The following is a 26,896-nucleotide window of genomic DNA, read 5'->3' as shown; positions in this document are numbered from 1 at the left end:
TGAGTAAGGGACCCCTGGGTATTTTTTCCACCCATTGTAAAAGGAATGTGAGCAACCTAGAGAACAGCCTGGAGAACAGAGACTCACCTCAGTGCTGGCATGCACTAGCTGTGTGACCTTAAGAAGGTGACATAATCTCTCCAAGCCCAGTCTCAATTTCCTCAGCTGTCAAAGAGCCCTATAGAGCTGTCTTGAAGATTAAATGAAATCATGTATATCATGTGCCCAACAGAGTCTGCATAAAGAAAAGACCACTGAGTATATTAGGCACTCAGCTATCTCAATTATCCACATATGGGTGTCCACTCTGTGGCTCTGCTGTGATCTGGTTTGACCCAGGTCAGTTTCCTTCTGATCCCCCCATCTTCACACCTTGGCTCCTTCTCCCTCTCCCATCCTCCATGTGATGAGCCAGTGGAAGGGACCCCATCCAGGACAGACCAGACAAACAAACTGCACTTGCCACTTGCTCCAAGACAAGTCATTAAACAATCACAGCACTTGTTTCCCCCTTGGAATTCTCCATGTCTAAAATGTTTACCGAGCACTTACTATGCACCAGGAGGAGATAGAGACATGAATGGGGGAAACATGGTCCCCACTCTCATAACACTCAGAATCTAGTGGTTCAGACCATATAAAACATATATACACATGGGTACACACACAGATTTATAATTATGTAAAAAATAATTACAGATGAACAGAGTGCCAAAGAAGAACTGAATAGGAGAATCCTAATTCCGGGGCCTCAAGAGATGGATTCTGAGAAGAAGGAACTCACGAGCTGAGCCTGGAGGATGAGTTAAGAAATTTCCCAGCTCGCCGCACATGCAGACAGCTGCATCACTCTTGGGTACCAAAGTGCTCCCAGACACCCTGAGAAGGATCCTCCAGCTCCCTACCATGAAGAGGCACTTCTTACTCTAGCTTCTGCAGAAAGTCCCCCAGAAGTCCCTGCCACACCTCACAGGACCTCCCACCCCACCTACCACTCTTCCCAGATAATAACACCTTCCCTTCTCTCCCAGCCAGCATTTCTAATTAAGGCCTTGCCCTTAGTCAGACCTGCCAGGAAGAACCTGCTGGGCCAGAAACACCTGTCCCACCTCTGCTTCTGTGTGGCTCTAAGCTCTGGAAAATGTGTGCATTCCCCAGAGCCACCTGGAAGCCCTGGGGCAAGGTGGGGGGAAGTGGCAGGGGTCTACAGTCTCAGACCCCTTTTGGCTGTTTCTTTCATGCTGCCGTATTCTGCATGCTGGAGAAAGCAAAAGAGAAAGGGCAAAATCAGGGCAGACACAGAAGTAGAAGCGCAGCAAGAGTCAGAAAGTGAGAAGCACTGAGGAGAGAGGGGGAGGCAGCATGAGAGAAGGAGAAAAAGAGAGACAGGCACTGGTGGGAGGAAGACATACAAAAGAGAGAGAGGAAAACACAGCCAAAGTGGGGAAGAAAGAAGCCAAAGAGATAGAGGAAGAGCCAGGGAGCACAGGTAGGGGTTAGGCAGGGGAGTGGTGCCCCCAACCCTGGCTGTGGCCTCCACAGTGAGAAGGGCACAGAAGCCTCCAAGAGTGGCAAGGGAACTTTGATGGTGAAGAATGTCTTTCCCCAACTCTCACTGATGGGGACGGGGCACTGGAAGGTGGGAGCAATGAATGGCCTGGAAAGAAGATGGAACCAGCCTGTGAGAAATCACAGGGCTGCACCAGTGGGTAGTTTCAGTCAGTGTGAAGACATGGGGATTTTCCAGTCTGAGAAATATCTCAAGCCCAGCTGAGGGAAGAGCAGCCGCCCTCCCAGGCTGGGAATGCTGCCTGTGTTCACTCAGCCCTGCCCCGGTGTGGCTCCTGCCCTTCCTTTCTTGCGCAGACAAAAAGGTGCCCTCAGTGTGCTCATGGATATCCTGAGCCCTGACAGGTGAGGCACAGCCTGGAGAGTCAGGGTTGGGAGGGAGATTGCGGGGCGGGGAGCAGTGACGAGCCACCAAGAGGCCCAGGTAAAGTTCATGGGCACTTGGGGGAGAAAAATGTGATTTCTGGTCTGAAGAAGCAAGAAGCCTTCTGGAAGAACTAGCCTGGATAGGTGTCTTAAAAGCTAGTGGAATTGCAGTAGTCAAGAGCCGGGAAGGGAAAGCATGGGCAAAGGCTCCAAGATGGGCAAACCCAAGAAGCAAGCCCATACCTTGACCACTTGGGCTCATTCTATGGGAAAAGGTAACTTGGAGTGAGATTGTAGAAAGCCCTGGTTGCTGTGCTTGCTGAGTTGTTTACATTACCCTGTCAGAAAGGAGGGACCATAAAATGATTTTGACCAGAGGTATGAAAGAAATGGTGCCATGCTCCTTCCTTTCTTTAACTCACAGAGTGAACTTAAACAGGTCGTCTTGGGTTCAGTTTTTAATAACATGTGGGGCATTAGCCAGATTAGTATTTTGTTCTGGAATCAAAGAAAACTTCATTTGGCTTTTTCCCCCCAAGCTTACAGTTGTTGAAAACAACTGACAAGATGACCTTTAGAGTCCCTCACAACCTGACAGCCAGGGACTGTGAAAAAGGTGTCCCTCCTTCATCATGGGCTCCTTCAGACCTGCCAAGACCTGTGCTCAGCAAACTTCAGGCCAGCCTGCTCTCCTAGGGAGTGCCAGACTCCCAGGGGCTGCCTCAGCTGGTGCCTGCAAAGGCACATCCTTCCTGTTGCAAATAGGACTAATAGATACTGAAGGAAAGAAAGTTCTTCTCTACCCTGAAGGTCTTCGCTGGACGAGCAATTAAATTTACAGGACACAGATTAACAGTAGGAAAAAAACCAAAGTTGTATTAAATGTGCACAGAGGCCCAGGAATGAAATTAAGACCAAAGAAGTGACCAGGCAGGCAGTTTTTATACTTTTCAGACAAATAGACAATAAGTCTGTGAGGTACTGACAGGACAAAGAAAACTTAACACTGGGAGGCTTCAATTCATAAGGGATTTTAAACAGATTTTGGGCTGGGGTAGTAAATTAGTAAAAAGTAACAAGGGTTGTTATACAGCCTCCTCTTTTCTAAATTTCCCACCTCTGGTGATAAGGGTGTCTCTTTCCCTCCTGCATCCCTTTTCACATGGGATATGTATTCCTTCTCTCAGGGGGGCGGAGGAGGGTTTGAGTGTCCTTCTTGCACAGACTGTCTCTGAAGTGACTTTTTTAATGTTTATTTATTTTTGAGAGAGAGAGAGAGAGAGAGCGAGCGCACAAGCAGGGGAAGGGCAGGTAAACAGGGAAACAGAGGATCCCAAGCAGGCTCCATGCTGACAGCAGAGATCCCAATGCAGGACGTCAAACAGGCGAACCTGGAGATCATGACCTGAGCGGAAATCGGCCGCTTAAGGGACTAAGCCACCCAGGCACCCTGACGGGACTTTCAGTTAAAATAATCGGTATGCCCAAGAGGCACACTCTGGGGCAGCCTGCTCTTGACCCCTACACAAGCTATTGCCTGGTGCAAAATCACAGCAATAACAAGAATAACCATAGCTCCACAAACTTTAATGGAAACATTATCACATGCCAACCATGAGGTCTAAGACATTAACACATTTTAATTCACTTAATCCTCACAGCAATCTTCTGATGTGGCAAGGGGCACTATGAACCCCACTTTACATGATTGAGGGGAGTTGGGAAGAATTTTTCTATACTGAGGACTCAGAAGTGCCAACTGCACAGAATGGGCTGCCTCAGAATTTGCCTTTAGAAAAGCATTTGACAGTTGAGTGCTCTGCTTTTACTCAGATTGTGTGGGTGAGGCCAATAAAAGTCAATAATATGGAGGAGACAGTAATCCAGACCACACAGTTTTGTTGATTTGAGGAGACCTTGATGAGTGCTGGGGGAGATGGGGAAGTCAACAGCCCTGTTCACAGCCTGCCTGGGGTAGGGTGTAGGGGAGGCCAATGAGACTCTGAGGCCTGGGGATCAGGTTTGAATCAAAGGCACAAGACCCTTCCTCAGTCAAAGGGAGGATTGTAAGAAAAGTCAAGAAATTTGAAGGATAATTTTTATTGTGAGACTATTTCTTAGCATCTTATATCCACCTTATTGGGTCCTCCCTGTGTGAAGGCTGGGAAACTCATCCTCAATGTTTTAAGAGATAGAGAAACATTATGTTCCTCTGGGAAGTTGTGCCCCCAAGGAAGGAGCCTCTAGAAGAGAGAGCCCAGGGGGTTCTCCTGGAGCTACCTCTGATGGCTGGGTAAGTCAGGAAGGGGCACTGGGCCTACTTGACACTTCAGATAAATAATTCCTTCCTCTGCTTACATGCCAGGTGGCCTGAGGACAAATGACAAAAGGACAGCAAATTCAGTAACATCACAGACAGTCTCTGAAAAGAAAAAAGACTGTAAAAATGAGAGGTTGTTAAAACCTGCCTTGTTGAAGAGATGTAAAACACTCTAAGGGCAAGGACACAGTACAAAGGTGAGGGGTGCGGAAGTCCCTATTTCTGGCTACTTCTATTTATCCCTCCCCTTCTTCTTCCTGTCTGCCCTCCACCCCCCCCCCCCGCCTTGTTTCCAGATCAGGAGAAACAAGATCCAGCTGATATACTTCCAGTGAACAGCAAAATACTGTCTCCCCCAACTGAAAGTATCTGGCTTCCCTCTGGGCAGCAGGAGACCGGGCCAGAAGGGCTGCAGAGTGCCATGCTCTGGGTCCCCGCTGAACCCCAAGGCCAGTGGGCACAGCTGGGCAAGGGAAGGCTGCAGGCACTGGTGGCTTGTGTGGACACAGCCCAGCTGGACCTGGAGGAGTACTGTCTCTGCCCTCGGGGAACTTGGGGAGGACAGGACACAGGAGCCTAGAGGCACATCAACCATTACAGACAAGTGACCAGAGCTGGCTCTGAGCCTTAGACTGGGAGGGGCAAGAACAGAGAGAAAATGGCAGGATGGGGGACAGTCCCAGAAGGTGTCCCCAAAGAGAGGGGGTGGTGGAACAGACTGGAAAGGGAAGCAGGGACTCGACCCACATATTTGTTTATTCATCCACATCTCCAACAAATATCTATAGCACACACAAGACTCCAGATTCTGCTGAGGAATCAAGGACATGGGGGCAAATAAACATGGAAACCCTCACAATCCAGTGGAGAGAACAACCACACCTGTAAGCAATGAGCCCTGAAATAAGGGCTGCATCCACATGGGGACAAGTGGCTGTGTGAGCAGAGAGGGGTTTTGGGCCTTGACCTGGGTCCTGTGTGAGGCTTGGGGGCTGCTGGGCAGATGGCAGGGGAAGTACATGGGGCAGAGGGGCAGCCAGAGAGGGAATGAGAAGTCAAACAATGATCAGCCCATCTTCCCACCTGGCTTAGGAGCTGGGTGCCCAGGGGAGGGGAAGATGAGGAGTGAGGAAGGTGGGGCTCACTCAAAGGGCTGGTAATGCCCAGCTCCAGGGTTTGGGGCTGCTGGGGGGTGGTGCTAGCAGGAGAGAATCATCCTAACCTGAGAAAGGAGGGGCAGGATGGGGCTGACATGGAGGGGACACGGGATGTTGAGTCAGGATGGAGGGTGAGAACAGGGGAGGCCCAGCAGCCAGGCAGGACAAGCAGTCTCAGAAGGAGCAGGGGTTCCTTCAGTGTTTGAAATGAGGCCAAGTCTTAATGATGTTGTACAAAGCTTCCCCAGGAGACAGTGTATTGACAATATCACTGTGTCCCACCAGCAGGTAGTTGGGAGTTAAATACCCCTTGTCCACTGCACACTGGATCAGGTTCTGGGCTGCCTCCAGGGCTGCAGCATTGGGTGGGGTACCTGCAAAACAGAGTTATCCATCTGTTCTAGGATTCCAGGGCACCCTGCCTAAGGAAGGACCCATTCCAGAATCACCCCTAACCCACCCCTACCACCAAGCTAATATATTCCACTATTGCCATCCTGTAGACAGAAAACCAAGTCAAGACTCAGATTTCTCAGCACCAAAGTTCTTCCCAAATGAAAATAGCAGAGTCTGGGATAAAACATACAATTATTTGGGGATGTAAAGAGCCTTTGTCTGCTGTAAATATGCCTGCCTGATAGTTCCCTACTGGGGAAATTTAGCCTCCCATAGGATATTTGGCACTGTGTAGAGACATTTTTTGGTTGTCACAGCTAGGCAAGGGGTGATACAAGCATCTGGTGGCAGAAGCCAGGGATGCTGCTAAACGTCCTACAATGTACAGGGCAGCCCCTATACAAAGAATTACCTGATCCAAGATGTCAATAGTGCTGAAGCTGAGAAACCTTGCTTTGGCCACAGATATGCTTCCTGCACCTTCATATGCTCAGCCCCATCTGCAGGTACCTTCCTGGGTCACCCCTCGCCCCACTCAATGTCCATTTTAGTATCAGCCTGAACCAGCCCCAAGTGGCAAAGTCTCCTCTCCCCAGACGTTCAGCAAAAGGCCTCGGAGTCTAAACAAACTCTGGTCAAGAGCTGGGAGCAATGACAATTCTCAGTGTACACTTTGGATGCAGAGACAGGGGCTCATTCAGGGCTGTGGCAAATAAGGCAAGGGTCCCTACATTGGTGCCATCATAAAAAACTTAGGAAAACATATGCACAAAGATATTTTCCTCTTGTCTTGTCAGAAGAGAGAGGCATGTGTGTGGGCATTATGCCTGGGGGATGGGGGTCATTCCTGGTCACACTTAGCTTCGTCAAACATCAAATCAGAAGCTCAGTAAGTCCAAGATATGCAGGCTCTCAGTGATGCCTGAGTTTGATGCTGTTGTTGTCCACGTGAGACACACTCTTTCAGACACCATACCATGAAAGGTCATTGTCACTGCCCAAAGCATCCACTTACCCAGGAAGGTCCCCATGAAGGCAATTCCCAGGGCAATGTCATTGTAGCCAGGAGCACGAGAGCCTTGGACATTCCAGCCCACTCCTTCATAAATGACACCATCCTGCCCCACAAGGAAGCTAAAGGACCATGACAGGAGAAGGACATCAGCATGACAGGCACTCTGCAATTGTTTCATTTATTCATCCATTCACTCATTCATTCAATCACTCATGCCTTTACTTAGCAGACAGTGATTAGTCATTAAATTCTAAGCACTGAGTTACAAAAAAGACAGTCTTTGCCAGAGGTGTGCTGGCAAACCAGCTGTCATCAGAAAAGGGGAAGGGCAGGAAGCCCTGGTTTATGCCCTTTATTGATTTCTGTGGTGTAAAACTCCCACCATGGCTGATTTTAATCCACCAGTGATTTAACAAAGGTTCACAAAATTCCTGGATCTCCCAGGGATCCCCTCTCATGAGCCCTCCAGGTCTAGCACACTGCTGCTTCCCCAAGGAGCTCACAGACTAGGGAGAAAAGAGTGACAGCTGCCATCCCTGCAACCTGGCTTTCCTCATACCTTGCCAGTGTTTCCCCGGTGATCTGTGGCCACCTTACCACTAAAGACAAAATACACTTCTCCAGCCCTACCTTGCTGATCCCTCTGTATTGTCATTCTCTCCCCTTTACTTCCATCGCACCCCACTCTCCCAGTTGTCTTCTGTGGCTGTCCCTCATTCCTCTGCACCTTGTCTCCCTGTGTCCTTTCCTTGAATGTGGGGTACCTCAAGATGCTGCCCAGGACAAACCCATCTACCTCCTTGAAGATAACTTCAACTGCCATTGAGCAAAATTCATGTGTCCACACCTGTGCCACCTTCTTCCCCACCAGTTCCCCTTTCCAGGCTCCCCATCTTAGTGAAAGGCACCACCTCCTGTCCTTCCATTGGTCCCAGCCAGGAATATGAGTATGAGCCCACCGCTTCATCCCTCAGTAACCATGGATTGTCCACCGCATCTTGCAACCACTGTCCCTGATCAACCCTGGCATCCTCATCACCAACATTACACTAATCTCCACTGACCTCTTAGATCTGTCTGCTTCTCCCCATGACAGCCTTATCACCACCCTGGTCTTGCTTGAATTGATCTCACCACCTGCAGATTTGTCCTTTTCTGTTCCATTCCTGAAGCTGTGAATGATCTTCCTGATACAAATCTTATCTCAAACCTGCTTTTATGCCCTTGGCACACAGTGGGCACACACTCCCCAGCTTAAGTGAGAAGATCCCTCATAATATGGCCCCTTGTTTGCCTCCTTACCTTCCACCATCCCTCTCTTTGGCATCTGTTTTTATCATTATTATTATTTAAAAATTTTTAAATGTTTACTTATTTTTGAGAGAGCGAGAACGCAAGCTGGGGAGTGGCAGAGAAAGGGGGAAAGAGGATGGAAGTAGGCTGTGCGCTGACAGCAGCAAGCCTGATCCAGGGCTCTAACTCACAAACTGCAAGATCGGGACCTGAGCCAAAGTTGGACACTCAACTGATTGAACCACCGAGGCATCCCAGCATCTATTTTTATTATGATAAACTTCCCTCAGCTTCTCAAAGACACCATTATCAGGCTGGCATCCAGGACTTTCCACAGAGGTCCTTTCTCTCTGCCCAAAACACTCTTCCCCCTCCTCCAATGAGCTCACTCATTTCTTAGATCCCAGTTGATATGTCATCTCTTGAGTAGTGCTTTCTTCACACCCAATTCCCCTGCAAGCTACCAAGAGGTAAAAATGTCTCCTGTTTACACTCTGCACCCTCTATAATAACACTTAATGTACTCTATTAGGCTTTATTCATTTAGTTATCTTTCTTCTTCAGCAGTTTTAGCTCCATCAAGGCAAGAACCATATCTGTGCTACATCTGCTAGTGTCCCCAGAGTGTAGCCTCATGCCACAAAGAGTAGGCACTCAGTGTTCTCAGTGAATTAATTTATAGCAAGTGGGTATTTACTCCTGACTACAGATCACCGGTGATCTTTCTCACCTCAGGGTGAGAAAATGGCAGGGTCATGAAAGTTATGGCACAAGGTATACAATAAAGGTCAAAGTCAAGGGACAGGAAACTCGCTACTGAAACCTGAATGGGAAAAGGGAAAGGTCCTCTCTCAGCATCCATCACTTTCCAGGTTAGGTTCAAAACATAGAGTCAATATTCAGGTATCTATTATGATCAAAGAGAACAACCCTGTGAATAATCCTGCATTGCAGGATCTATAAAAGCACTTGACAAGTCTTAACAGATGAAAGGTGTTGGAGGAAGCTTTCTCCTATTTTGAAAGGGTTGAAACTATAACAGGATGGAGAGAGGAGAGGCCATCACCCCAAAATCACATACTAAGTAATGGTAAATCCAGCTAAGGAAGGGCCATTGCACACAGCTATGCTTCTTGCACCCTGCACAGAGTGCCTGGCCAGGAGGCAAGGAAGGACTAAAATCCAGCTCCACTAGCTAATCCATAAAGTCTCTAGAGGAAGGGCCTCCTTGATTAATGTGTACAAATATGCTATCTAGGCTAGTCCATCCTGAGACTTAACATTCAGTGTGATTGTTTCTGATGGATATGAGATGGTATCTAACCTACCTGTGAACTTGGAAAGCACGCTGCAAGAAGTTTCTATTCTCCCATTAGGTCAGTGTGCTTTTTATTAAAGGATTACAGATCTTGGCATTAGAGCAATCAGAGGATATTATCTGGTGCCTCCCCCTGCCTTCAGACAGGAAGATATTCTCTATAGGCTTCACAATCTTGCATGTGTATGACTTCTAATATCTTGCCAGCAGTCTTGACCTCCATCATATCTATATACAATCTTTAAAAATGACACATTTTGAGGGGCACCTAGGTGACTCAGTTGGTAAGGCATCTGACTTTATTTCAACTCAGGTCATGATCTCATGGTTCATGGGATCCAGCCCCTTGACGGGCACTGCTGACAGTGGAAAGCCTGCATGGGATTCTCTCTCCCTCTCTCTCTGCCCTTCCTGCACTTGCACTCATGCTTGCTCACTCTCTCTAAAAACATATAAATAAACTTTAAAAAAATAGATACATTTTGAGAACATGTTCAAGGAGAATGACCACCCCATTAGCTATATCCTAAGTAAGGCTCACCTAGGGTTGTGTGAAAAATCAACATGGTCATAGATGGAGCACCTTTCATATGGCAGGCACTCAGTAAACATTACTTTCTTTTCTCTCCCATTCGAAGGTTCAGAGTCTGCTCCGAGGTAAAAGAAGCCTATATATCCTCAGGTCCACTTACTTATACCCAATGTCACATGAATTCAATCTGTCTATGAAGAAGGACTGGATATCTTGGACCAGCAGGTGGCACTCATCAGACATGATGCAGGTTCTCCCAGCGGTGTGGAAAATGACAACATACTTAGCTGGGAGGTTCATCTTGGGACAGTGCGTCTTCCTGGCCTCCCATGCAGATCGAGGGACAATGTTGGAGCAAGCTGGGGAGGGGAGCCAGAAAACATCAACGTGTGGACTCGTGCCCACTCATGCCAACCACCTCAATACTGAACATCCCCATGCCATCTGGGCATCCTGACCTAACCCTGACTGTGGAACTCAGGAAAGTCCACCTGGTAGTGGGGTATATCTGCATGGTAGGATTGGATTCAAAAGGCAGGAATCATAGACATGGGATCTAACCTTAAAATAGAACCCAGAGGAGGGTGTGAATGTTGATCCTAAGGGTACATGGATACTCATTCCCAAGAGCAAAGGGTACTTATTTACCTGTATGGTTGTCTTGTGTATATGTGGATGTACATACATAACAGGGTCTTTTGGACAAATCAGTTGAATTTTCATCTGAAAGCATGTCTTTGAGACTCACTTGTAATCCCTAAAACTCTGTCAGTGTAAGCAATTATTAATATTAGCAGATGGCTAATCCAAAGACAGAGATCAGATTTACTCAGAGCTTTCACATAATAGAGCTAATTATCTTTAAAACTTTATTAAGTCCAGGAAAAGGCCAAAAGTGGTTATTAACTACACTGTCAGTTTTGGGTTTCTTTGAAAGAGAGAGAGAGAGAGGGCTAGAGCACACCCTTGCACAGCATGAGCAGGGAAGGGACAGAGGGAGGGAGACGGAGGGAGGGAAAGAGAATCTTAAGCAGGGTCCATGCCCAGCGCAGAGCCTGATGGGGACTCAATCTCATGACCATGAGATCATGACCTCAGTCTAAATCAAGAGTCAGATGCTTAACCAAATGAGCCACATAGATGCCCCTATTTTTTTTTTTTTTGAAGTAAACTCTACTACCAACATGGTGCTGGAACTCATGACCCCAAGATCCAGGGTCACGTGCTCTACCAGCCAGTTGTCCCTTAACTATACTGGTTTTGATGTTGTAATTTGTTAAACCCAAATCTACCTTTTATCTAGTGTTTATTACCTGTATTACACTAACCCCTTCCTCTGAAGTCAGTATAGGTGGTGACTTAAGCACTTCAATCAATCAATGTTGTTCAGGTTCTTATATTCAGAAAGATGCACATTTGTGCTTTTGTGCTTGTCTGTGTTAGATGCCTATCCCTCTCCATGTTTTTTTCCTCCACAGTACTTTTCACCTTATAACATATCAAATATTTTACTTGCTTATTTGCTTATTTGCTTATTGTCTTTTTCTACTCTCTAGGTTGAAACTTTATAAGGCTACTGCTTATGTGTTTTATTCCATGATATCTCTTCAGTGACTAATTGTTGACTGACTCAAGAAATTAGTACACATATATTATACCAGGCTAATGCCATAGCTCTATCATTCTTGGAGTCTGAGGTATAAAGGGGTGACCTGGAGAGTCTGTCTCAAATTGTACCAGCCCCAAAGTTTCAGAGTTGGATGACCAGTTGCCTATCAGAAGGGATCCAATGAGAGCTTGGCTAAAAAAGTCACTCTCAATGGCATTTGGAAGTTATAAGGGCATGGGGTGGGTGGGTAGGTTTAAAGGGAGGCCCGGTAGGGTTGAAAGTCTTACCTTTCTTAGGACTTGCCTTCTGCAGAGGGGCCAGGCAGTTTTCACCTTTCACAAGAAGTGGCTGAACATACATGGAGGACAGGTGGCCCTTCTGGATTGCATAGGAGATCAGACCCTCCATGGCTGACAGGGCAGCAGGGCTAGGACTGTGGCCTGAAAGAGAGCCATCTGTGGTAACCTGGGTCTGGCCTGAGTTTCAGGGTATTGTGGGAGAAGGATGAGAGGCCCTGCCAGCCCCTACATAGCTGTTGGAGGGGAACTGGCTCATCCCCCAGGTTGGAAAGCCTAAAAGTCAAGGATCCACCTGGTCTAGGATGAAGACCTTTTCCAGTGACCTGATAAGACTTCATTTATTGCTCTTTCTCCGTGGAAGAGCTGGAAGGCAGCACTATGCTCTGGAGTGCTCAGCTGGCCGGGCCAGGGTTTCCCATTGGCAGGCACCCTTCCAGGCATGTGCCAGCCTCTTTACCTGCATTAACTTCTTTGATCCTCACCACAAACCTCTGAGGTGGATGCTATTATTAGCCCCATATTTACAGAGAGGAACTTGAGGCTCCAAAAAGTAATGTGCTCAAGACCCCAGAGGAAACAGGGTGACACCGAGATAGCAATGAGTGGTCACAAAAACAAACCAAGCTGAACACACAGTCCTCTGGCATTCTGGAAACCACCCTGAAATTAGAAAAGAAAAGTGTGGCCTTGCCTTCTGATTCTTCTCCTTGGGTCACTTCCTCTCTGGAGCTCAGGCTGTACTCTGTATAACAGCAACCAGGAAACTTGTCTGGGTTTTCTCACAGAGTATTGGGAGGGGACAGTGAGAAACTAGCTGAGCAAGAATTTTAATAGTAAGAGTGCACAAACTCAGTGGAATGGTCCTGGAGCATGTATGCTAGGACACGGGCTGGGGGAATGGGCAGCAGTAAGAATAAAAGAAAGTGGAAGGGACTCAGGGATTGGAGGCCTCAGAGTGGTTTTAAAAATTATACAGAAAATCTTGGGGTAAGAGAGATGGGAGGAGGAGGTTCCTGGCAAGAAATGGGGAACAGGGCCTGGCACTGAAGAAGGGTGAGAGCCAGAGAGGAAGATGTGAGTCACTGATAGAAGAAAGCAGAAGCCCACATTCCTCCATGATGAGTGCATAATGGTGACAAGGCTGCAGAGAGAACTCTGGACAGCACCTCCACTGTGAGACTGTCAGAGTGAAAGGAGCCAACTCAGAGACTGAGAAGGAAACCAGAGCAGGAGGAAGAGAACTAATACCATTCATTCATGGAAGCCAAAGGAGAGGGGAACTCCAGGAGAGTGGATCATTGGGGAAGTAGGAGGTTGAAGAGTCAGTGCGGAAACAAAGAAGTGGGTAACTCTTTGGAGAAGGGCAGCTGGAATGACCATTACCTTCCTTGGTGCCAAAGAAAGCAAAGCCCAGGGAGATGTGGTTGTAGCCCTGGGTGTGCATGCCTTGGATGTTCCAGCCAACACCTTCATACACCCTGCCATCGTCTCCAACCAGGAAGCTGTGAAGCAGGGAGATACAGGCTGAGTGGCTGGCACCGTGGTGTATCCCACAAGAGGAACCACTTACCAACCTCCAAAGGGAGAAGTGCTCAAGCTGTGCTCACTACAGGGAATTTGCATGGACTTGTCCCAGACAATGGATAGTCCAAGTCATTTATATTCCGTTAGAATTCAGAAGCTACCCCCACACTGCCTACCTTCTTTGCTCAAATGCCTAGGTTTTGTGTAAATCATTCTACACACTCAGGAGGAGGAGAGGTCCTGGTGCCATCACAGTAACTAACACAGACTCAATTACACTGTGAGATTCTTCTCAGCCTCAAACATGGCTTTCCTTCCTCTAAAATGCATGCTACCTGTGTCATCTCCACGTAAGCTGCTCATGTGATTTCTCTTACATAGATCTATCTTACATAAATTTATCAGGAAGTAGGTCCTCAGAAAAGCACATGGACACAGGCAGTTTATTTGATAAGGGGTCCCAGAAGCCAGAGTGAGGGAGCAAGGAGAGCAAGTCAGAAGCAAGAAACCCAACAAAGCATGTGCAATGCAATTGGGCTGGCTTCACAATGGCCACCTGGGGCTTAGAATCATTACCCACTCCCCACCACCCACCACCCACCACCAGACAGGGTGAACTTCCAAAGAACTGAGTACATGGACCTAAGATTGTCCCTGAGAAGGGCCAGGGGCTGAGGAAGTTATCTACAACCTCTGCCTGCCAGGGGGGTATTAACTCCCCTTCACCATCAGAGATGATGAAAGTCTGAAGTGGAAAAGCAGAGAGATGCAGAGGGTACTGGAAGTGAGAAGCCATTACCATGCATAGGGACTGTCCATAACTGGGTGAGGTCAGAGATAAGCCAAGGGCACGTGGTCCTGGACACTAAAAGGGTCCACTGGAGTGGCCACTAGGGTAAGAGATGTCTCACAAGGTGGGAGCCCCCTGAATGTGGTGAAGTGGGGCATGCAGCAGGCAAAGAGCCAGTTTTGAGCCAGTCTGGGCTCCACAACTTTGCAGTTGTGTGACTCTGAGCAAATCAAACAACGTCCTTGCCTCAGTCCCCTCACCTGGACCATGGGGATAGTAATGCATGCCTGACCAACCTTGGTGGAGCAAATGAATTCATGCACACAGTAGTCATTTGTAACTGTCAATGTGTTATGTGAACTAGGTTTGGGGGGGGCATATACGTACAGTTATTACTTAACCTTCCTTGCTTTCTTTTAGATCTGACAGAAAATTCAAAAGGATTTGGAATTTTGTAGGGGTTTAATATTTTACTCATTATCAACCCAATATAACCTCAACCTGGTAAGTGGAGAGCAGAGATGAGTAAGGCCAAGAGAAGTGTCATAAGCAGTATCATTGATCACGTACTCTCACATATCCCTTGTCCCTTACTTGTAGGCCACGTCACACCAGATGTTGTTGTGCACATGATGGTCCCAGAGTTCCCACAGCCTCTGACTACATGCAGTCCGGTTGTGACACTCCAGTCCAGGGACATGGTGCGTGACAAAGAAATCCACAGGCCTGGTCAGTGGAGTGCTGCAGCCAACAGCTTCTGCCCCCCACTCCTTGTGAGAGACCACTGTGGAGACACCAGTGGGGTAACCACAAGGGTGAGGAGGTTATCACTCGGCGCATCCTGCTCCATCACTGCCTCACTAACCCCCTGGGCCATGGGTGCCATTCTGGGCTGAGTCTGCTTCTTGAGGGTAGAAGAGTCCTGGGAGGAGGCCTTCAGCAGGCAGGCACACCCTCTGCTTCTTACCTCCACATCCCTTCCGCTGTTCCCATTGCAGAGTATGCACCTGTCCAGAGAAGCCTGGATGCTCTGCTCCCTCATACAGGGCATCCCTACCTGGGACAGACTCCATCCTGCAGCTGCTGCCCTGCTCTGCTCTAGGACCCCTGCTTTCAGGAAGCAGCTCCTTCCCACTGCTTCCCCGGGGAAAGCCTGAGAGGCCCATCTGGGCAGCACTAATGCCCCCGTGCACACTATGTTCACTGACAGTTTGCTCTGTGGCTCTGTGTCCTTTGTCCTGTTCTGAGTGCTTCCTGAAGGGACTATATCTCCTCCTCAGCCTAGGGACTCTCTCAAGGTATGGCCTGACTCTCCCTTTCAGTTGGACGACTCCCTGAGGGCAGGGTGTGGGTCTCCACCCTCAGGCGAGGGGGCCCTTAGTGAAGAGGATGAATCTCCCTGTCCTGGTTTCTGCCCTCTCCCAATAACACCTGGACCCCCGAGGCCTGTGGCATCCTAGCAGGTGGTTTGCTCCGTCCACTGTCTCAGCCCCATGCATTCTCATGCCAGCCACAAGGGGCAGTGCAGACCTCAGAAGCACTGGTCACAGCAGATACCCAGCTATCCTTAAGCCTCCTCACCATTGAGACCAAGTCTTCCTTTATCAATAAGCTGAGAGATGTTGCCAAACAGGTCCTGAAGGCCCTCTGATATGCGTTTGGCTTGTGTTTCATTCCAGGAGAAAGCACCTGCAGAGAAACATTCCATTTTGCATCAGTCCTCAGAGAACCCCAGTACTAGCCATCTCAGTGACAGACTCAGGCCAGATCACTGAGGCCCTTCCAGGAGACCCCATTAGGCTGGCAGAAGGACTACCTCCAGTAGCAACATGTGCATGCTTTTCTCCAACACCAACTCCAGGGAATATCCCAGAACATAGTTAAATAGCCAAGAGCAGGAAGTTGGAAATATATCTGTTTGTCATGAGCTACATCTATACACACAATTGGGGGAAAAATGCAACCTGGAAATAAATGTGTCCAAGCATCTCAAAAGGACAAGGTCCTCTTTTGTATGGATTTTACTGAATAGAAACAATGGGAAGATGATATGGAGAAGGGATTAGAATTACTTGCACAAATCAAGTCTGTTCCTCCAGGGCTGATTTGGGGACATGTGCTGTGCCCAAGCTCCTGTGTGTGGAACTGACATCCCTGTCTCCGAGGACTTTCTCTTATTGACAAAAGCATAAACCCCTGATTGACTCTGGTTGACATAGAAATCATACAGACAGAACCATTGCTCCCGTTGTGCAAGTGCAAAGTCCTTCATGTGCATTATCTCATTTAATCCTCAAAAACTTTGGGAAATCATACCATTATCTCATTTTCAGCTGGGAAAATTAAGGTTTAAAGGACTGAGTAGTTTGCTTAAAATCATTGCTGGAGGCAGGTCAAGGATTTGAAATAGGTTTACAGAGTCCAAATTCTGTGTTCTAAATGCAAAGTTATTCTTTCTCCCTAAGGAGAAAGCACATTCTCTGCTGTGAGATTAGATGATCCTTCTTAGTTACCCACTGTTCCAGTAAAAGAAAACTCACTCCAGCTCCCAAGACCCAGCAAGACAGGAAGCCACAGCAGCATCCTCATGTGGTCCCAGGACACAGATGAGAAAGTGTGGACCTTGGCCCTGGGAGAGACACTGACAGTTAACCCAACTGTGCTTTACTCCTCAAACAGGGCACCCATCCCAATGCATGGAACCCCTGTCTGCTTCCCTGCCAAACTATAGGCTTCCTGTGGGCCAGTGCCTGAGTGGGACTCTCAGGGTCCCCAGCACATATCAGGTGCTCCTTGGATGGGTAAACACCCTCATCCTATTTTCCTGGGCAACTAGATTTCATTGAGTGGCTACTATGTACAAAGCCAGTATGGACACTCACACAAGCAACCTTATTTAATCCTTACACTAACTGTGCAATGTAGGATTGTTAACTCCCATTCTTATAGAAAAGAGTTGCAAGCTCCAGCAATAAGAGAACTCAGAAATCCAAACACACATGGATGGGTCTTGTGCAGAGAATTCCTTCCCAGTTGGGAATGGTGTGAGGGTGAGGGAGGGCACAAGAGGGTACTGACAAGAGTCAGCAGGGGGTCCCCTGTTCTGGGGCAGAGGAGATATGGTCTTAACACTCCATGTGGTACAGTCCTCTTCCAAGGGAGAGGCTTCTCAACAAGAAACACACTCACACCCACACTCAGAAATACCTGTGGGTCCTGTGCTGTCCCAGTTCCACAGGTCAGGGTGCAGGCAGTTCCCCTTTCATTGGCTGGCAGTTCCTTCCTTCAGACTTGGCTTCTGGCCCTGCCCTCCTTCTCCAGCTGCTACCTCCCAGGCTTTTAGGATGCCTTTCACCAGAAGGCACTCCCTCCCTGGTAAGGGAGCACCTGGGCTCTGGCTCTCAGGAGAGAAGAAGAACACCTGGATTCCTAACAGAAGGTAGAGAGGGGGCAGAGTTCTGAGGCTCCCCACAGGTTCTGTCCACCCAGAGTAACTGGAAGAGACCAGACTCAGGCTGAAAGCAAGGCCTCACCCTGTGAATAAGCCCAGGTACCGCCTCCCTGGGAAAGGGCATGATTGCCCAAGTCTCCCTGAGCTGCTTCCTCATCCCCAGGCTTTGGGAAGCCCAGTCAACCCAATATCTGGGAATTCTTGGAATGCCCCAAATCCAGGGGTCAAACTTCGCCACCCCAAGATATGCCTCTTTGGCATATTGGTTATTCTGAGCTGGTTATTTTTTAAGGAAATACACAAGAACCACGAGAAGTTCTGAAAACCAAGAACTCACCCTTTTGTAAGAGACACATGAATAGGGGAAATCTCCACTTGTAAGGGTGACTCCTTCAGCACCAGGATGCAGGTATGACTGTCAGTCTCCAGAAGCTGCTATCACTGGAGAAAGCAATAATTTATATATGCTTAACTTTGCCCTTGTTTGCTGTGCTTTTCCTGGGGACCTCCCACAACTGACTTCCTGTCCCCAACATCTTTTGTCTTTAGCTAATGATGGTATTTAAGGTGATGGCTTTGGCTATTTAAGGGAGTTACTTAGTTTTCCTGGGGCTCTGGGGCTCTGCCATATATCTCTATCTCTATCATCTCTATCTCTATCTCTATCTCATCTATATATCTATATCTATATACATCTCTCTCTCTCTCTCTATATATATATATATGAAGTATACAATTTCTTTCTTTTTTTTAATGTTTATTCACTTTTTGAGAGACAGAGTGTGAGCAGGGCAGGGGGCAGAGAGAGAGGGAGACACAGAATCTGAAGCAGGCTCCAGGCTCCGAGCTGTCAGCACAGAGCCTGACGCAGGGGTTGAACTCACAGACTGTGAGATCACGACCTGAGCTGAAGTCGGACACTCAACCGATTGAGCCACCCAGGCGCCCTGGAAGTATACAATTTCTTAAGATCTCCTTGATTTTCTCCTGTTAATCTGTCTCATGTCAATTTAATTTTTAGTCCATCTAAAGAACTTTGAAAGGCAGAGGAAAACTGTTTTCATCCCCAAGACCTGCTCCAGGAGTGTCAAGGCTGTGGATGGGGGCCACTGACCAATACCCCACCCTGCCCTACCCTCCTTCCACCAGGGCCACATGCACAGATGGGATGGAGGCAGAGGAACAGAAAGGTACATTCCAGAAGGCAGCACATAATGCGCTATCATCACTAGTACTTATTTTGGCTCGTGCACCCACCACCCCCACCACGAACGCCTGGCCCCTCACCCACTCCAAGCTCACTTTCCACGAGGTGAGTATCTCCACAAAGACCTGCACAGCTCTCACCTCCCAAGGGGTAGCCTCCTGAGACTGCAAAAAGGACGCTTCTGAGGGAATGCCCCAAATCCAGACAGGTGGCCCTTAGTGGGGCTGCAGTCTTACCCTCAGGCCTGTGGGATCCAGAAAAGCCCCCTCAAGGGGGGGGCACAAATGAGCCACTTCCAAATTCTGTTCTCCTCATTTAACCAACAAGACCCAGGGCCGGGGAGAAAGGCCCCAGGAGCAGTGTGAAGGAGAGCAGGGGGCTGCTTTAGCTATAGGGACCCCATCAGTTTCCCAACAGTTTCCCAAACTTTGCTGACTTCTGTTTCTCCTTGCCTCTCCAATCCCCACCTTGACTAGTAATAAAGTTCTTGCAAAGAGAAGCTCACCTCTGGCTCATCTAGTTTCACAGTTGAGGAGACTGGTCCCCTTCTACAGGTGGGCCCTGCGAACTTCAGGGATGGGATTGGAATCCTGGGTGGTGAAGGAGGGATGGGAATACTAGGCAGTGGCTGCCCAGAGGTAGCAAATAGCACTCAGGCAGCAAATTCTTAAGGCTAAAGGGCCCATTCTATATGATGGCATCAGGAGGGAGGAAGAATGTGGGCTGTCCCTCTCTGGTTCTGTGCACTTAGGACTAAATGCTAAGGTTCTGAATGACCCAGGTCCAGTCATCCTCCACAGCCACACTCACCTCTCTTGGCCAGAGCAGCTCCTTTTCCTGAATGTTCTCTCAACATGGTTGTCTCAGGGAAAAGTGCTTGTGTGACTGCATGGTGGGCTGAACGAGCCACACAACTTTTTTTCATGTAGCACCATTTCAAGTATATTAAAAGAACAATTAACAGCCAAACCATGGAGGAGTATCTCAAATGAAGAGTGTACCTTTTACTTCAAGGAAAACAACCAATGAGATTTGTTAGCAATAATGAAATTGGAGCTTTCAAACAAAATTAGAATTTTGGAAAATTTGTGTTGGCTACCATGAGCTTGAAAATCTCCTAATACTTTAAGACTTTTCTGATAAGATCAGTGATTACATTAATTTATCTGATTTATATATGTACATATTAAATATTGAAATGTGTCAGCATTTGGAAGGTGTGGATAACTCAGTGAATCAATATTTTTCAATGACCAATATTTGAACTTACAAAATGATGCCTTTTATTCAAAAGACCCGTTCAAATTTCACAATAGACAATGGATTTTAATGTAACAGAATACAAAGGACTCATCGATAAGGTTTCAGATTCTACATTGCAACTAACCTTAAGAAACTTCTACTTGTTAAGTTTTGGTGTCTTATCAAAGAAGAATATCCACACTGATTTTTAAAGACTATTAATATATTCCTCCCTTCCTAACTACTCATCTGTGTGAGGCTGGATTTTCTTCATATCTTCAACCAAAACAACGTAGAAAACACATCGAATGCAGAAATGGATATGAGAATCCAGGGGTCTTCTTTCACCTATGCATTAAAGAGGTATACAAAAATGTAAAAAATGATATCACCCATTTGTTTTAAAAAATAGTATTTTTCAGAGTCGCCTGGGTGGCTTAGTCGGTTAGGCATCCGACTTCGGCTCAGGTCATGACCTCACAGTCTGTGAGTTTGAGCCCTGCGTCCGGCTCTGTGCTGACAGCTTGGATCCTAGAGCCTGCTTCAGATTCTGTGTCTGCCTCTCTCTCTCTGACTCTACCCTGTTCAAGCTCTGTCTCTCTCTGTCTCAAAAATAAATAAACGTTAAAAAAAATTTTTTTAAATAGTATTTTTCATTTAAAAAATGTGTTAATATGGGTTTACTACTACTTTAAGTGAGTCAGTATTTTAACTTTAAATTTTCTAATATTATACATATTAATACACATAACCCGCATAAACAAAAGCTCTGTGGTGTCAATTTTTTTTAGTGTAAAAGGGTCTTGAGAGCCAAAAGTATAAGCATTGGGATCCAAGGAATGTCATGGGCTGTCCTGTAGCTGGTAGGCCACAAGGGGGCAGCATGCTGCCCAGTAATAATCCACAGGGGTCTCCCCACATCCCTGTCCACTGCACCTCCCACTTCTTTTCTTTCCTTCTCTTCACTCTCCTGGGAGGCACAACCTCTCAATTACAGGAAGTAATCTCCTAAGCGTGGGTTCCATCAAAACCAAGGCAGGCACATATACTTTTGCAAATGTTTATCAGATGTCTCAAATGCAAAGCTTATCATCCAGGACTGGGTAAACATGAGAACCCCTTCTCTGGAGGAGTTAATAATCTAGTGAGGGAGGCTGAGTCATAGGATCACTGCCTAGGGTGATAAGGGATACGCCTAATCTCAAGGGATAATCTGCATAAACGAGCATATCTTTCCTGAAGGCAAAGCTGGAAGATACTGGACTGTATTTCCAGAGCAGTACAGGTCAGCTAGGCAGTGATTTTTCCAATAAGAGTCTCTTGGGTTCTCTAATTCAGAAGAGTACTTGACCTGATCAGGCAACAAATCCAAATAGCTGACTGTTGTCAATTTGCAGCTGCTGCCTCAGGGTGATTTTCAGGGAGTGACTTGGGGACTGTGAACTGAAATCCAGGGCCCAAGGCACTCCCTACCTTGCAAGCCCTCTGAGATGTCTTGCAAGCAGATGAGCTCTGGATGAAGCCCGTAGGCTGAGGCTGAAATCACACATTTCCCACTCTTGGTTGGCTTTCATCCATTTTTTGTTCACAGCAAGTCTCCCCCAGTTGGGGTGCATGGGCCCCCTAGTGGGAAGGAACTAACCAGCTGTGCCCCCACTGCAGCACCCTAAGGCCTCCAGTGGAGGCTTCATGGTGTGAGGACCTAGGGTTTGCTCACCATGTGGCCAGAGCAGGGCCTGTCACCAGGTAGGCACCCATAAATGCTCCATGAAGGATACAGTCTGCCATGGGGCCTGGGGTGGAGTTCTAAGAGCTCTACTGCAGACTCTTAAGTCCTAAAGGAACCCTGGAATGGGGTCGGGTGAAAAGTCTTTCAAATTGGCTGTTCTTAACAACTGTTCTAGCAGCTGTTTAGAACCAGGTAAAAATTCTATAGATATCTAGAGGGCCTCACCTGGAAAGACAGTGGGTTTCCTACTCTACCCATGGCAGTGCAGCAGCCTCAGTCTGAGTGTGCTGGTGGCAAGGAGAGGAGTAAATGGGAAAGCTGAAAAGGAGAAAGAAGGTGAGGGTAGGCAACCATGAGTAGGAGGGAGAGGGAGAGAGCAAGGGAGGGAAAGAAAAGGACAGAGAAAAGGCAGAGTGAAGGAGGGAGGGAAGGAGGAGAGAAAGAGGGAGGAAGGAAGGTAGAGAGGGAGAGATTGGTTCAATTCTAGCTGCTACTAATCTCAAGTGCTGAGACTCAATTATAGCACTGAAGATCATGGGGGGACGCAGTGGTCATGGAAGAGCTGGTGTGGGGTTTGGAACTTTGGTAGCTTGGATTTGAATTCAAATTATAACAGAGAAAGAGCTCCCTATGCAAGTGTGTGTGGTGCTGCCTTTTGGGCTTGGTGGCTTCCCCTTTCTGCCTGAGGAGCAGGAGGGTGAGGTAGTGTCATGAGCACAGTAATAAGGCACACACAGAGAACTGTGTCTTTCCACAATGTCAGCTTTATTCGATCCTAAAGCAAAGTTAATCACAATTATAAAACACTTTCAGGGTTCCAAATTCAGTTTCACCACGTGATTAAACTTGGCTTCTTACCCAGCACACAGAGCAGAACATAAGACAAACCATACAACAAACAAGGTAATAGAAGTTGTAGAAGTCAGTCTGTGGGCACGCAGTCCTTCTGGCCTTGGTCCGGTCCAGGACAGCTCGTGGCACTTACTGCTTATTATGTTCAAGCAGTGAAGGATCTCAGTTCTGTTTGAGGATCAATTGGGCAGAGCCTTCGGTGGCAGCTGCCTTTTATAAGTGGTCCAACATAGAGAGGTCATGTCTGAAGAGTTTGACAGTTTGCTGCAAAAATCCACCCCTTTTTAAAGGGATTTAATCAGTCTTGGCCCGCTCCTGTTTCTAAGTATTGTCAGTTCTGAGGTGTCAGCTGATGCTAGTCCTGGCAGTACCTCCCAGCTGCATTATTTTTAACTGCTTGCTTTATTGCTTGACCCAGGCCCCTGCTTGAATGAGCTCTCTACAGGTGGAATGAGGCACAGCTTTCAGGGGCACCCATGGCCTGGAGTCAGCAGCCACCCCAGTCCCCTTCCCTTTTCTGACTTCTCACTTCTGGGCCATTCTCAGGTCGGGGGGAGGGCAGAAACCCTCCCTGTAGGGGCCTCAAGGGGTCTTTTGGTCCTTGCCTTTTGAGGTGGTTGCAAAGAACAAGGACTCCTGCTGGTCTCTAATTCCCTGGCCAGGCTGTGTGTGATTATCCAAGACCCCGGGCTGAGGTGACCCAAAATAGGCAACCTCCTGTCACTGTTCATCTCTGACCCAAAAATCCACGGGTGGCCTGTGGCAGGTGTAGGCTTCCACACCCAGCCCAAATATATTTTAGAATTGAAGTTGAGCAAAAGTAGTGTGGAAAGGAATAAATAAAATTATCTCTATTTGTGGAAGGCATCCTCCTATCTAGAGAAAAATCCCAAGTACCTCACAAACAAAAATACTAGAGTCAATAAACTAATTCTGTAAAGTTGCAGAGGACAAGATAGACAAAATTCAGTTGTGTTTCTCTACACTAACAAAGACCAATCTGAAAAGGAAATTAAGAAAGCAACTGCACTTATAATAGCACCCAAAACAATAAAATATCTAGAAATGAACTGATTCAAGGAGGCAAAGACCTTTACAATGAAAACTATAGAATACTGCTGTAAGAGATTAAACTAAAGAAACAGTAAGACATCCTGTGTTCATGGATTAGATTTTATAGAGTGAGGGGGGCAATACTAACCAAAGGGGTCTGCAGATTCAAAACAAGTCCTACGAAATGTTCTTCTTCTGCATTTTCTGTTGCTGTCAACCCCTTGCAGTACATTTCTCTTCAGGCATTGTGGTTTTCATCACTTAACAGGAGATTGGGTCTTTTTCACATTTTCCATTTACCTGTTGAACATTCTGAACTGATGGAATGCAGTTATAAGAAACACCTTAATGTCTTCCTCTGGTGATTCTCCCATCTGTGTCAGCTTTGGGTCATTTTCAGATGACTGAACTGTCTCCTCATTAAGGGTCATTTCTCCTGCTGCTTTGCATACCTCAAAATCTTGGATGGAATGGCCAGTGTGAATATTACCTTGTTTGGTTGCTGGATATTTTTTTGTGTTTTCTTTAATTTTGAGCTTTGCTCAGGGATGCATTTATTTACTTGGAAAGTTTGATCATTTCTGGTATTGCTTTAATGATTTGTTCAGTGGTCCTGAGCAGTGCTCAGCAGAGGGCTAATTAGGAGTTCCCAACATTGTGGCAAGACCTCCCTGAGTTCTGCCTGCTGAGTTAGGAGGGTTACTTTTTTCAGTCTATCTGTTGGCAACAGGCTGTATTTCCAGTGCTGAGGTACAGGCTCTGTTCCCTCTAACCCTTTCACAAGATTCCCCCCTGACTGGCTAGAGTTGCCTCCCATGGAGGCACAGAGCAGGACTGTGCTGCATACTTAGGGCCCCTCAACAGCTCTTGCTAATTGGTTTTCCACAGCTCTGCCCTCCCCATCACATTGTCCTGTGGACTCTCAGCTCAGTGTCCTCAACTCCACATAGTCCACTGGCCTCTTCAGTTTCCCCTCCCTGCACCTTGCTTGGAAACTGTCTCGAGGCAGCACATATGTTGTGTAGGGCTTGGCTCACCTGTGTGTTTCCAAGTGTGGAATTGCTGTCCTCTTTTGCCTGATGCCCAGTATCTTGGAAATCTGCATTTTGTATATCTTGTGTGGTTTTGTTTTATTGTTTCAGACAAGAGAGTAAATCCAGTTCCTGTGAGTCCATAATGGTGTGGCTCCCCTAAGTGAAAACCAAAGTTGGAAAACATCAATGTAAATTCTCAATAGAGACTTTTACAGAGTGAAAGCCAGAGCCCCGGTGAAAACAAAGCCAGAAAACCCTTAAAACATATATTTACAAATCAAGGCAGCATTGTAAGGACAGGTTTTGCTTAAGCCCTAGAGCAAGCACAGGGCCCACCACCTTCTGTCCCAGAGCTGATGGTGAAAACCCATCCTGTGTGCGCGTGGCCATGCCTCTTTAGAGGTGTGTCAATCTCATTGAATCGTATTCTCCTGAAAGTCTTTTAAGGAAGGCCCAACACGAATGCAGTGGCCTGATAGGAAGTCCGGGTTTTGTCTTGAGATTTTTGGGGGGATTGTTGTACAGGTAACACCCAACCCCAACTAACTTCTCTTCCCTGGGAAGAGGAAGACACACAACAACTTCACCAAAGTTACACTTTCTTTCCTCTTAAAGGTGGATCTGTTTTCTTTGCTGTCAAAAAATAATAAAGCACAGGGGCGCCTGGGTGGCGCAGTCGGTTAAGCGTCCGACTTCAGCCAGGTCACGATCTCGCGGTCCGTGAGTTCGAGCCCCGCGTCGGGCTCTGGGCTGATGGCTCGGAGCCTGGAGCCTGTTTCCGATTCTGTGTCTCCCTCTCTCTCTGCCCCTCCCCCGTTCATGCTCTGTCTCTCTCTGTCCCAAAAATAAATAAAAACGTTGAAAAAAAAATAATAAAGCACAAAACAAATTCAACAACTTTACAGCACAAAATTTGATCTCCAACTCTTTGACAACCAAAGAACAGCACAAACCCAGCACACTTCTGTCACAAAACACACAACCAAGTGAGGAAATAACTAGCACAACAAAACACAACGGAGAAGCCCAGCCCTGGAAAAACTAACTACTACTTTCGGTCTTAATATTTTTCCTGACTGGCTAGCATAACCTTAATTTACTCCCACCACCATAGCTTCACATGCCTGACACTGTGCACACACGGTCACTTGCATTCCCGCACCCCAAAACCCACTCCTGTCTCAACCATCCTTACCCCACACACACGTCTTCCTAAAACAATCCATGCAACAGCTCTGGGACTTCAACTGCCCCGCCCAGAACTGCCTGATTTACATAAGGCCAGGCCCCGATCAGGACTCAACAGGCCTCTCCTCCTCCTCCCCGCCCCCCACCCCCCATCGTCCGTCTCCTATCTTTTCCCCCCCAAAACTAGCGCGGGATGATTCCGCGTGGAATTGGGAAGATCTCCAGGCCATTTCCAAAGCAGCGTCGTCGACTGCGCCAGGAGGAAAATGAGGCCCGACCTATGCGTGACCCACACTCTAGATGGGCCCTTGAGCGTGGAGACAAAGCCTGACCAGCAACCTCCCATGCGTCCTGCACTCAGCACTCCGGGGAGACTACTGCACTGTGGGGATTCGGCGCCTGGAGCCCCCTGGGACCTAACCCTGGCCAGGGCTCTGGCCCTAAGGGGGCCCACCATGGATGTCCGAAAGAAAGAACGGATGGGGGCCAATGATCAAGGAAGATCTCCCCGTGGAAGCCACATTTTTACCATGACATTTCCACCCCGGGATGGAGCTGTAGGAGGGAATCCTGAGACATGCTTCAGCCTGCCCACCCGCCAAACGTATGGCTCCTTTCTTTCAAACCTACAACTGACTCGCACCTGCGCATGGGCCAGCCAACCAGCTAGCGCCCCCCTCCCCAGAAATAAATACGCAAAAACGCAAAATCTCCTTTACCAAGACCAGGGAAAAACTAACTCGAATCATTTAAATGCACTCCAAACTCCATAAGGAACGTTACTCTAAGTTATCTTGCACATAAACCACAAGAAAAACTAAGAATGAACCACAAACTACAAATAAAAAAGGAACAAGTAAACGAAATATACAAAATAAGGGCCATTTTGGTGATTATTCACAAGTATCTCTGAGATGCTGGGGCAAAACTCTTAAACTAAAAGGACAAGCAA

The 26,896-nt window shown here is 47.4% G+C and overlaps 1 protein-coding gene across 1 annotated transcript; it reads right to left on the bottom strand.

Annotated features, from left to right (window-relative positions):
• Positions 1-5,607: 5,607 nt before the first annotated feature.
• Positions 5,608-19,702, bottom strand: LOC115514625 (peptidoglycan recognition protein 4-like). The gene is made up of 8 exons (XM_030316756.1): positions 19,657-19,702; positions 15,779-15,877; positions 14,783-14,972; positions 13,258-13,376; positions 11,863-12,015; positions 10,127-10,325; positions 6,824-6,942; positions 5,608-5,786 (listed from the first exon to the last, which is right to left on the bottom strand). The coding sequence occupies exons 1-8, from the start codon at positions 19,700-19,702 to the stop codon at positions 5,608-5,610; spliced, it is 1,104 nt and encodes a 367-aa protein (XP_030172616.1).
• Between the last annotated feature and the right edge of the window lie 7,194 nt (positions 19,703-26,896).

This window comes from Lynx canadensis, chromosome A1, assembly GCF_007474595.2.
Source record: "Lynx canadensis isolate LIC74 chromosome A1, mLynCan4.pri.v2, whole genome shotgun sequence".
NCBI lineage: Eukaryota > Metazoa > Chordata > Mammalia > Carnivora > Felidae > Lynx > Lynx canadensis.
Note: the sequence above shows the minus strand (reverse complement) of the source record. Positions and strands in the feature narration are given on the sequence as shown.